The 12,559-nt window shown below is 36.5% G+C and overlaps 1 protein-coding gene across 1 annotated transcript in view; it reads right to left on the bottom strand.

The window, feature by feature from the left end:
- Positions 1-12,559, bottom strand: part of PGAP1 (post-GPI attachment to proteins inositol deacylase 1) — a 72,873-nt gene that overhangs the window by 45,410 nt on the left and 14,904 nt on the right. Inside the window, exons 4-5 of the mRNA XM_080799632.1 lie at positions 3,740-3,911; positions 1,189-1,346 (exon numbers count right to left, since the gene is read on the bottom strand). Coding sequence (XP_080655758.1) covers positions 1,189-1,346; positions 3,740-3,911 — 330 coding nt within the window. The remainder of the gene's footprint in view (positions 1-1,188; positions 1,347-3,739; positions 3,912-12,559) is intronic.

The raw sequence follows: 12,559 nt of genomic DNA, 5'->3' as shown, positions 1-12,559 counted from the left end.
GGAGCATCAACATAGCAACAGCTCCAGGTCAAGTCTAGGAATAATTACAATCCAATTTTATATGACTAATATCTATGTTTACTAAAGAATTGGTACTTAGTGTTTTGAGGACTTCCAGCAAATATGTGCCCCAAATATTCAACATCAAATAGAACAAAACATACCAATAATGAGGTTTGAGAGATTCACCAATTTAGTTTCAAAGCTATTATGGTTATATCACAACTCCTTCAGTAATAAGAAATGGTAGGTTAACACCATTAGCCATGGTTTAAGCTATGGTTAACCATTAACCATGGCTTAATAATTTTTGTCCTAGTCCTATGTGTGGCAACCATTCAATAACACTTGTCTAATAAATGAACAGTAATCTATAAGTGGGGCAATAAATGAACTGAGCAAGGGCGTATTTATGAAGAGAACAACCACAAAACAAAGGACTAGTTCCTAAAAAGCAAAAGAAATACTGGATTTCTTTTTAGAAATTAGGTTGTATTTGGAGATGATGTGCAGTATACACATCTATATATACTACATACAATACCTGCATACTGCGTAGAGTTAAAAAGTTCAGATCTTAACTGAAGACTTCAAGGTTGAAAATATAAGAAATAATTTAAGTCCTAAAAGGAAACTTGAATTCACTTTACAGAGGCTATGTATCCCCATTAAAGACCAAATACTTGATATCCTAACAGGGAAGAATAATTAGCAAATTAATCAATCAGGGTTCTGTTATACTAGCAAAGCTAATTTTTAAATTTTAAAATTGGTAAACCTTTATTCAAGTTTAGCACTCAAGAGTCTGATATTTCATTTCTACCATAAATAGCACTCAGATATAACCAGGGGCCCCTGGACTTCAGTCCATATTTTCTTACAATTAAAACTCTCATCAATGGGTAGGTACTTATTTTAGACAAGGAACAACTATTTATTAAGAGTCACTTTCATAAATAAATCATTTTCACAAACTCTCTAAGATCTTTTTCACTTTCTGTGCATCCATGCCTCTGCCTTCCCAACATAATCATATTCATTCCTTCATATTCTCTCACACGCATGCACATACACACATAGCGACACTACACCAACTCAGTAGTCATTTTCAAACAACTACATATTACTCCTTTCATATCCCACTGTATCCATTCTGTTTCTATTTCAGTAGAATCTTAAAAAGATTACCACAACGGATAAGGCACTGGTATGATGGCTTAATTTTGGTAGGAAAGTCAGTCCTGAACGAACTTGGTAATCCCGGAATCCTCCAGCTACAGAAAGTGTGGTTAAATTTATATGTCTAGCATTTAGAATCCAATAGTTGTTTACAGTCATATAAAAATCTGGTAGGAAATAAAGACACATATTAAAAATTAGTCACTCCCTGCAACACTAAGGTATCTATGATACTAATATTAAATTGAATTTCTATTTGACCCATACTGAATTGTTTATAAACAATGTTATTCACGTTTCCCTATTCTGAGTAAAATCAGTATCTTTACAGAGTCTGTTTTCCCCTTAAGTAAGACTACGAATACTAAGAGTTACTGAAGTTATCAATAAAGAAAATAGATACCCAAACTTTTTTAGTTTTAACAACTCCATATGAAAACAGGTCTCTACATTCCACAAGAATGCTGCTAGATCACGAGCTACACAGCATAGCAAGTAGAAACCCCTAAAATTCTTCCAAAGATACAAGTTCACCATGTTAAAGAATTATAGATCTTCCTAATCATGGCAGTGTGAGAGCTTAGCAGCTCTCTACTGTGGGCAGCCACAAAAGTACTGTGTAAGTTCTTAAAATACAATGAGGACAACAACAATCACTTTAGTCTTGGGACTTAATGCTGCTGTGGAAAATCTAAGGGTTAAGAAGGTTCCACCCATTTAGAATAAGTAACAGATATTTCAATAGAAAGAATATGCAATTTTTCCACTTTATCTATGGAAGATGAGAAAAATACAGTATCAAAGATTTGAGGCAAGGAGAGGAGTTCTCATTTCCTTTTCTGATTATCAAAACTTAATATACTTTCATCCTCACATTTGATCCCATTGAGGGCTTCAACATTTTGGAACAGCAAACTCCTCCCACTGAAGATCTCAGCAGTATTCACTTAGAATGTGATTAAGGATTCCCAATTCCTAACATTCCTAACATCTGCAGGTCCTGGGACAAGAATACCAATGGGGTACACATGGCCTTATGTCTAAATACTTAAAAGTAAAAATTCCAGCTAACACACCGTTAAATCAAATATATTTTCTCTGCCTACATTGACAAATATATCACTGAAATAATCTGGAAGGCCAAGTTCAAATTTCAAATTCCAGGACACCTCAGAGATGAATACTAGATTATGGCAGCACAGGAAGGGCAGATCTCTGACACATCACTGAACTATCATCTCTTCTTTCCCATCTGACACATCACTAAACTATCATCTCTTCTTTCCCATCCTGTATTGTAAGGATGCAGGATGTCCAAGCTCTATCTGTATCTCATGCAGAGCCATTCCTTAGCCACAATTCAAGCTTACTTACAATCCCTGCCCTCAGGTAAGATTCAGGTAGGAAGCCCACACAGGCCATGGAAGAATTCTGAAGGCCTGGTTACCTAGATCATCTTCCAGAAGTAAAGGCACAACCTGCAAGTGGGGAGGCTGCCTGGCCTATATAATCCTCACCTTGTGGAGAATGGCAAAGCCAGAGCAGAGCCCTCTAAAGTGTGGAGCCCAGTGCACAGCTTCCTTCCCCCTATTTAAGGCCAGTATTTCTATCAAGTATAAACAGGGAATGTACTTCGGAAGGTCATACAGGTCTCCTAAAAATATAGGATCTGCCACCCCTTGAACTTTTGTTTTTTCATTCTAATTCTGGCTTAATGAAAGATGAAATAAATACAGAATAAATAAGAAAGAGGCTTACTGATTACTAGAAAGGCAATCTGACCCTAAGAATTACTTTCAGCCTGAACATTTTAGAGGCAGACCATCGCTACCCTTCAAAAACAATAAAATCAGACTCTCCTGAAGCTCCTTCCTCAAGATAATGCAAATTTTTATAGGGTAAGAAGTAAATTTACTGATCAGGAAAAAATTCTTTGTTTTCAAGGACTTTATTCTATCGTACCACATATCAATAAACAGTGAAGATAATACTTGACTTTCTTTAAACATGCAAATAATGGTACCTACCTCAAAGGACTGCTCTAAGTATCAAGTGAAATAATAATACATCATGTAAAGTCCTTAATACAACACCCAAAATACAGTAATAAATATTGGCAATTCTAGCACACCATATAAAGCATTAGTAGATCTATTTATTTAAAAAGAAGCCATTTCTACTGTTTCACTTACATATAAGCTTATTTTGAATAGAGTACTGGAAGAGTTAACAAAACACAGGAATTTTAAGCATACTTTAAGAGAAAGAGAGTCATCCCCAAGAGTAATTAAACTGATTCCCAAATGTCTAGGGATTATAAGACACAAGCTCTCCATGGTGGGACACTATGGACAGAGAAAACTAACAACAGTTTCAATTATTAGCCTCAGTTGAAAGTCACAAAGAAAGATGCTCAGAAATGGAGGTGTTAATTTGAAACTGAGTTGCTTCACACATGGATAAATCTGCAGCACACGCTTAGAGGAGGTAGGTGCGAGGATCTGTTTAATCTTAAACAACAATGGGGGGGGTCAGTTAGTGTTTATGTAATAGTACTTACCTGTTATGAAACGATCTAATGGCATCACAGGAGCAACATGAGGGGTGGCTTGTGTGATAAGAAGATTTATCAGATCTTGTTTAAAATTTTTCAATGTAAGCAATGCTCTTGCAACAAGGCCACCCATAGAATGACCAATTATTGCCACACTTTTTGGAGCAAACTCTTGACCCTATTAAAAAAAAAGTCACCAAGGCATAGTGAAGTCTTAGTATCATAACAAAAATATTAAACACTTCCCTCTACATATGAGCAATTTTATAGGAAAAAGAAAATTAAACTATTTATATAACTTTGCATAAGATACAGAAATACATTTTCATTTACTTGTAATTAGTATGTACACACTATTTTGTATTCTGCCAAATACTTTTAATAGCTACGCTTTGGTCTTCTGATCCCAAATCAGAACACCATGTCTTATAATTTGCTATATTGGATACAAGAGTTGTAATTCTATTTGGTGTATACCAGAATATTAGATTTTATAGGATATAAGAAGTAATATCATTTATTTAAAATTGAAATCACCACAAAAATTCAGAATTATGGTTACCATGGCAATATAGTATCTAATCATATTGATATATCTTACCAAGTTACTTCTCTATGGTGCACCTGGGTTTAAAAAGAGACCAGCATTCCATAACATTTATTCACTGACAATCACATGTTTTTAAAATAAGCACTGCTTTTCAAAAGTCTTTTGTCTCCATACAGTCTCCTCAGTTTCACTACCAAACTTTTGCTTATTGCCCTCCACACTGATCCTTCATCTATGACTTCTCTCCCGTCACTATGAATAAATTGGACCTTATGCAGAATAACATAGTAAGCCTGACACTGCTATCCTTATAATGGACTGAATATAAGTTGGCGCTGGGCTGTAGTCTGGGACCTTAGATTCTGGGATATTCTCATCATTTCCTAAATGGTAAACTTAAAGCTCACTATGCTGAATCTGTTTTTGCAAAAAATATGGTTTATGCTGAATACCTACTGTCCTTCTGGTTGGATTTTTGGTACATGTTACACACAGGGTATCTATGTGGCCAGGCCCCAATAAAAAATTAGGGGCACTGAATTTCTCATGAGCATCTCTCACAGACAACACTTCACCCATTACAACTCATTGCTATCCAAATTAAATGCATCTGGTGTGACTCCCCTGCAAGAATGTTTAGAAGCTTACACCTGGTTTCCTCTGGATTTCACCCATCTACCTTTTCTTTTCCTCTTTTTCTTGACCTCACAACCTGAGGTCAAGAGTCACATCCTCTACCAACCGAGTTGGCTGGGCACCCCACCCCAAGCACCTTTCCTTCGCTGATGTTGCTTTATATCCTTTCACTGTAATAAATCATAACCATGAGTACAACTATATGCTGAGTCCTATGAGTCTTTCTGGACAATCATCAAGCCTGGGAATAGTCTTGGTGATCCCCAACAAAGAACTGATCTTAAAAAAGCCAAACTCTCCGTATGTGCTCCGAAACCCTCCCCCTTGGCCTTCTTAAGTGCATTACTCCAGCAATTCTTCTCCCTTTTTTCTTGCATTGTCATTTCTCCCTCACTACCAAATCTTTCTTGCCAGTACGTAAATACAATACTATTATCCCTTAAAAAAGAAACTACTTCCACTTTGCCCTTAGTGACCATATCTTTCTCTACATATCTATAGCATAACTCATCAGAAAAGCTACCTATATTACCTGCTGTCCCTAGCTTCTCAACCTCCATACTTTTGAACTCATTCCCATCAGGCTTTTACCTCAACACTCCTCCAAAAGTGTTATCAAGTCACCAAGGAATCTAACTGCCAATTCTCAATCCTCATTTTATTTGAATTATCAGCAGGATTTGACATAGATTACTTCTTCTTCTTTAAAATGATTTATTTGGTTTCCTTGACAATATGGTTCTCCTGGTTCTCCTTTTACCTCCCTAGCTACTCCTTTTTAGTGTCCTACTGTTTCCTTCTCATCTCTCCTCATCTCTTGATATGGGAGTGACTCGGGCCTCAGTCTTTCGTTCTCTTCTTCCACATTTTGACTCCATTATGATCACATCCAATCTCATGGCTTTAAATATAGCCATATCCTGTCAACCCTCAAATTATCATCTCCAGACTGGACCTCTTCTCTTAAGCTCTTACCTTAAACTCCAACTGCATACCAACTATGCAAACCTGTCTAAAACGAAACTTTTTTTTTTTTTTTAAAGTAGGCTCCACACCCAATGTGGTGCTTGAATTCATAACCCTGAGATCAAGAATGACATGCTCTACCTACTGAGCCAGCCAGGCACCCCTAAAACAAAACTCTTAATCTCCTTCAAATATGTTCCTTTTATATTCTCCCCCAACCGAGTTAAAGGCATTTCAATCCTTCCAGTTGTTCACCCAAAAATTCTGGGTTATCCTCAACTTTTTGTTTCACATTATCCTTCCACATCTGATCTGCCAGCAAATCTTGTTGCCTTTAAGATTTATACTAATCTTAGGGGCACCTGGGTGGCTCAGTGGGTTGGGCCTCTGCCTTTAGCTCAGGTCATGATTTCAGGGTCCTGGGATCAAGCCTCGCATCAGGGTCTCTGCTCAGCGGGGAGCCTGCTTCCCCTCTCTCTCTCTGCCTGCCTCTCTGCCTACTTGTGATCTCTCTCTGTCAAATAAATAAATAAAATCTTCAAAAAAAAAACCCCCAAAACTTGTAATGGCCTTTGTAAGATTTATACCAATTTTACCATTTCTTAACACCTCCAATGCTACCAACTTGATCTAAACCATATCTCTTGCCTGAATTACTGCAATAGCTTAACTGGTCTCTTTATTTCCACTTTCATGTCCCTTCAGTTTACTCTGGAAACCATCCAAAGAACAATATCTTTAAGACCTAAATCAGAACATGTCACTCATTTGCTCAAAAATCTCAGCAGTGGCTTTCCATATCATTTCAAATAAAAGGAAAAATTCTTAGACTTGCCTACAAGGTTCTATCATTTGCCCTCCCCACCAACTTTTCCTTTACTAACTTATAGTATCTGCTTCAGCCATATTAGTCTCCTTGGTTTTTTTTCCAATATAGCACATGTGTGCTTGCTTCATATATTTGTTTCCTCTTTTTGGAGTACTCTTTTCCTAGATACTCTCAGGTCCTTTAATTTATATTAAATTGTCTGCTTCTCAACAGTCTTTGCTGGGCATCCTTATTTATAATTGTAGTCCTCTATCCTTTGCTCCTTATGCCCCTTTCGTGTTTTATTTTTTTTCCTACTATTTATCAATATATAAGATACATGTTATATTAGATAAGATAGTATATATTTTAGATATTCGATAAGATATAAGATAAGATAGTATATATTTTTCTTATTTATGCTGTTCACTCTTTGCCTCTCCCCACTAGAACATGAGGTCCATGAGGGCTTGGATTTCTGTTTTATTCACTGCTATAGCTGCATGCAGATTCATGTGATGAATAAATAAGGCTTTCTCCATCTATGTCCTCTCACTTTCCCACACTCAAATCCTGTCCATTCAACAAGATTCAGTTGTCTTGAACTCCTATTGTACCTGGTTGTGATTATAAAGGAACCTTACTTTCTAAAAGCCTCAATTTAAAATAAAGTTTATTAGTTTTATTATAAATTGAATATCCAGTCACTAGAGAAAACAAAAAATGCAGAAGGGAAAAAAACTACCTTAGCGTAACACATTAAAGACATGATTATTTACTGTGAATGACATTTATGGAGATGAATCTCACTTTGTAATGACATCATATTTATCTTATCTAATAAATATCAGATACATAGAAGGTCCTGGGCTTGTCTCCTCCTACAGTATTTAGTACAGACTTAAGCTCAAAAATTACTTGCTATTGAAATAACTTTTAAATTCTGGCTAATGCAAAGAATCATGCCTAAATTTCGTTTTCAAGATGCATGGGAATATCACACTGTCTGGATTACTATAGCTACACAGTTACGCCTTCAAATCAGGCAATGCAGGTCCTCCAATTTTGTTTCTTCTTTTTCAAGATAGTTTGGCTTTTTAGGTACTTTGCATTTCCACATAAGCTTGTCAACTTTTACAAAAACACCTGTTGATATTCTGATTTGTAGTATATTAAATCTATTGGTCAATTTGGTCAGAATTTACATCTTAACTTTAAGTCTTCTAATCCATAAAGTCGGTCCATTTATTTGGATTCCTTTCTCTCAGCAAGTTTTGCAGTTTTCAGTATACAGGTCTTAAACATCCTTCATTATATTTATCCATAAGAACTACATTTTTTATACTACTGTAAATGTATTTTAAAATCTCACTTTCCAGGGCGCTTCAGTGGCTCAGTGGGTTAAAGCCTCTGCCTTCAGCTCGGGTTATGGTACCAGGGTCCTGGGATCGAGTCCTGCATCGGGCTCTCTGCTCAGCAGGGAGCCTGCTTCCCCCCCTCTCTCTCTGCCTGCCTCTCTGCCTACTTGTGATCTCTGTCTGTCAAATAAATAAATAAAATCTTAAAAAAAAATCTCACTTTCCATTTGTTCACTGGTTTTTGAATATTGACCATTTTCCCTGTGATCTGGCTAAATTTAATCATGAATTCTAATAATTTTCTGTAAATTCCTTTAAATATTTCTGTATATTTATGTCATTTGTTAATATAGACAACTTTCAATCCTTTTTTAAGTCTTTATTAATTTTATTTCTTTTCCTGCCCTTAATGTACCAACTAGGACCCTCTGTCCCAAGGGATGATAGAAATAGAAAGAAGCTGAAAAATGAAGAAAAAAAACTATCTGGTATGAAGCATTAAAGGCATTTATTGTGAATAACATGGAAATCTCACTTTGTGATCACATCTTATTTATCTTATTCAATAAGTATCTTATCAGATACAGAAACAATTCTTAACCTTTGTATCTATTCCTAATGAGCTGAATTTTTGCTGTTTTTGTCTTAAATCACGAATGGATGCTGAACGTAGCCAAATGAGCTTCCTTCGCCTACTGAGACAATCCTATGATGAATTACAGTGATTGATATTTGAATATTAAACCAACTTTCCATTCCTGGGATAAATCCTATCAAGTCATATTATACTTTAAAATATTACTGGATATTGGGGCACCTGGGTGGCTCAGTCGGTTAAGCGGCTGCCTTTGGCTCAGGTCATAATTCCATGATCCTGGGATCAAGCCCCACATAGGGCTCCCTGCTTGACAGAGAGCCTGCTTCTCCCTCTCTCTCTGCTTGCTGCTCTGCCTACTTGTGCTTTCTCTCTCTGTCAAAGAAATAAAATCTTTTTAAAAATTAAATAAATAAAATACTACTGGATTTATAGCCTAATTTTTTGTTGAGGGTCTTACATCTATGTTCATGAGGAATACTAGGTCTATTTTCTTTTTAAACAATGTCAATGTCTGGCTTTGATAATCTGGGTTTGCAGATTTCTTAAAATGAACTTATACATAATGTCTTTTCCTCTGTTTTCTGAGTTTGTATAAGATGAGTATTATTTCTTCCTTAAATGTGTCACAGAATTCACCACTGAAGTCATTTAGCTCTAGAGTTTTCTTGGCAGTAAGATTTTAGTTACAAACTCAAAAATTTTTGAACAGATATAGGCTAGACAGACATTCTGTTTCTTCTTGTGCCTGTTTTATAATTTATGTTTCAAGGGATTTGAGAATACCATTTGAGTTGTCAAATATATTGGCATAATGTTGTTCACAATAATCCTTTAATAGCTTCTTAGTATCTGTAGGCTCTGTAGAGCCTTAGTATCTGTAGGCTCTGTAAATTTGTATTTCCCCCTTTTTTCTTAATCAACCTAGATATGGGTTTACCAATTTTTAGATCTCTTAGAGAAATCAGCCATTGGTATCACTTTTTTCTCCCCTACTTTTCTGTTTCCTTGATTTCTATTCTCATGTTTGTTTCCTTACATCCTCTGAGTTTATTTTGTTCTCCTTTCTCTAAGATTCTTATTTTGAAAGACTGGATTAGGGGCACCTGGGTGGCTCAGTTGGTTAAGCATCTGCCTTTGGCTCAGGTCATGAGCCCAGAGTCCTGGGATCAAGCCCAGCTTCAGGCTCCCTGATCAGTGGGGGGCCTCTCCCTCTTCCTCTGCCCCACCCCTTGTTTGTGCTCTCTCTCAAATATATCTTAAATTAAAAAAAAAAAAAAAAAAAAAAAAAGAGGAGTGCCTGGGTGGCTCAAATAAATCTTAAATTAAAAAAAAAAAAAAAAGAGGAGCGCCTGGGTGGCTCACTAGGTTAAGTGTCTGCGCCTTTGGCTCAGGTCATTATCCTGGGTACTGGGTACTGGTACAGGGTACTGGGATAGAGTCCCATGTCAGGCTCTCTGCTCAGCGGAGAGCCTGCTTCTCCCTATCCCTCTGCCTGCTTCTCCCCCTGCTTGTGCTCTCTGTCAAATAAATAAATAAAATCTTAAAAATAATAATAATAATTTTAAAAAGGAAAGGTTGGATCATTGTTTTTAAACCTTGTTCTTCTCTAATGTAAGCATTTTGGACTACAGTATTTCTTCTAACCACTACTTTTATTTTACAAATTCTGATGATGTGTTTTTGTTTTCATTTTATTTTTGTTTCAAGTTTTTATTTAAATTCTAGTTAACATATAGAATGATATTGGTTTCAAGAGTAGAAACTAGTGATTCATCACTTAAATATGAAACCTAGTGCTCTTTTATTTCCTTCTATCTATTAATGACAAGACATCATCAAGATAAAAAGCTTCTGCACAGCAAAGGAAGCAACAAAACAAAAAGCCAATCTATGGAATGGGAGAAGATATTTGCAAATGACATGTCTGATAAAGTGTTAGGATCCAAAATCTATAAAGAACTCACTAAACTCAATATCCAAAAAAATAAACAGTTAAGAACGGGTGTTAAGAAGACATGAACAGACATTTTTCCAAAGAAGACATACAGATGGCCGATAGACACATAAAAAGATGCTTTACATCACTTATCATCAGGGAAATACAAATCAAAACCATGATGAGCTACCCCCTCACACCTGTGCGAATGGCTAAAATTAACAACACAGGAAACAACAAATGTTGGCAAGGATGCAGAGAAAGGGGAAACATCTTACACTATTGGTAGGAATGGAAACTGGTGCAGCAACTGTAGAAAACAGTATGGAAGTTCCTGAAAAAGTTTAAAATAGAACTATCCTATGGCCCAGCAATTGCACTATTAGGTATTTACCCAAAGGATACAAAAATATTGATCTGAAGGGGCACACATACCCCAATGTTTATAGCACCACTAACAACAATAGCCAAACTATGAAAAGAGCCCAAATGTCCATCGACTGAATAAACGGATAAAGAAGATGTGGTGTGTGTGTAGTGCCACAATAATGCCACAGAAATTATGCTGCATCCTTCTCAATGCATCATGTCAAGGAGGTTTATGTCAATATGTCTTATAACTGATGTTAATCTTCTTTAAGATGATGTCTGCCAGGGGTGCCTGGGTGGCTCAGTGGGTTAAAGCCTCTGCCTTCCACTCAGGTCATGATCCCAGGGTCCTGAGATCAAGCTCCACATCGGGCTCTCTGCTCAGCAGGGAGCCTGCTTCCTCCTCTCTCTCTGCCTGCCTCTCTGCCTACTTGTGATCTTTGTCTGTCAAATAAACAAATAAAATCTTAAAAAAAAAACTAATAAAAAAAAAGACGATGCCTGCGAAGTTTCTCCACTGTAAAGTTATTCTTTCCCTTTGTAGTTAATGAGTAGTTCAGAAAAGATACTTTGAGACCGTGTGAATATCTTTGTCCTCCTCAAACTTTCACCCGCAGATCAATCAACAGCAATTATTACTGTGCTGTTCACCTAATGGTCTTCTTTTAGTTCCTTCTGTCTACTAATGACAAACTGCCAGGTTTTCTAACTCTACAGTATCTTTATTTTGCCCTCATTTTGGAAGGATATTTTTGCTGGGTATGAAATTTTACGTTGAAGAGTACCCTTCCTAACCCCATCCGCAAGACCTTTAAGATGTTCTCCTGTTGTTTTTGGCTTTCACTATTTCTGATGTAAAAGCCGTGGTATTTTTTTATTGTTTACCCTGTTATGTAGGTAAAGGATCTTTTTCCTTTGGGTGCTTTTAAGATTTTTCTCTTTACTTTGGTTTTCAACACCTTGACTATGATATACATAAGTGTGATTTTGTGTTTATCCTGCTTGACATTCACTGGTCTTCTAGGATCTGTGGGTTGAAAATTTTGAATCAAAATTGGAAAACTGGAGGCCATTAGTTCTTTAAATATTCTTTCCTCTCCAATTTCTTTCTCTTCTCGTAGAGTTCCAATTACATAAATGTTAGACTGCTTGGTTACTGAGGCTCTTTCCTTTTCACCCCTTTGTCCCATGTTTTATATCAGAGAGTTTCTAGTGTCCGATCTTCAAACTCACTGATCTCTTGTTCTGTAGTACAATCTGCTTGAAGCCTATCTTCTGAATTTTTCATTTTTGAGGGAGAGAGGCAGTGAGAGAATCTTAAGCAGGCTCTACACCCAGCACCGATCCTGACATGGGGCTCAATCTCACAACCCTGAGATCATGATGTTAGCAGAAATTAAGAGTCAGAAGCTTAACTGAGCTACCCAGGCAACCCCTGAATCTTTCATCTCTGATATATATAGTTTCAGTTCTAGATTTTTCTTTTTGCTCTTTTACAGTTCCTATGTCTCTGCTGAGATTCTCTTCCATCTGTTCTCTTGTTAAGCATATCATAAACATAACTTATGTTCAGTTATGTTCAGATAAATCCCTAACTTCAGTATT

This window comes from Martes martes (genome assembly GCF_963455335.1).
Source record: "Martes martes genome assembly, chromosome: 3".
Taxonomy (NCBI): Eukaryota; Metazoa; Chordata; class Mammalia; order Carnivora; family Mustelidae; genus Martes; species Martes martes.
Note: the sequence above shows the minus strand (reverse complement) of the source record. Positions and strands in the feature narration are given on the sequence as shown.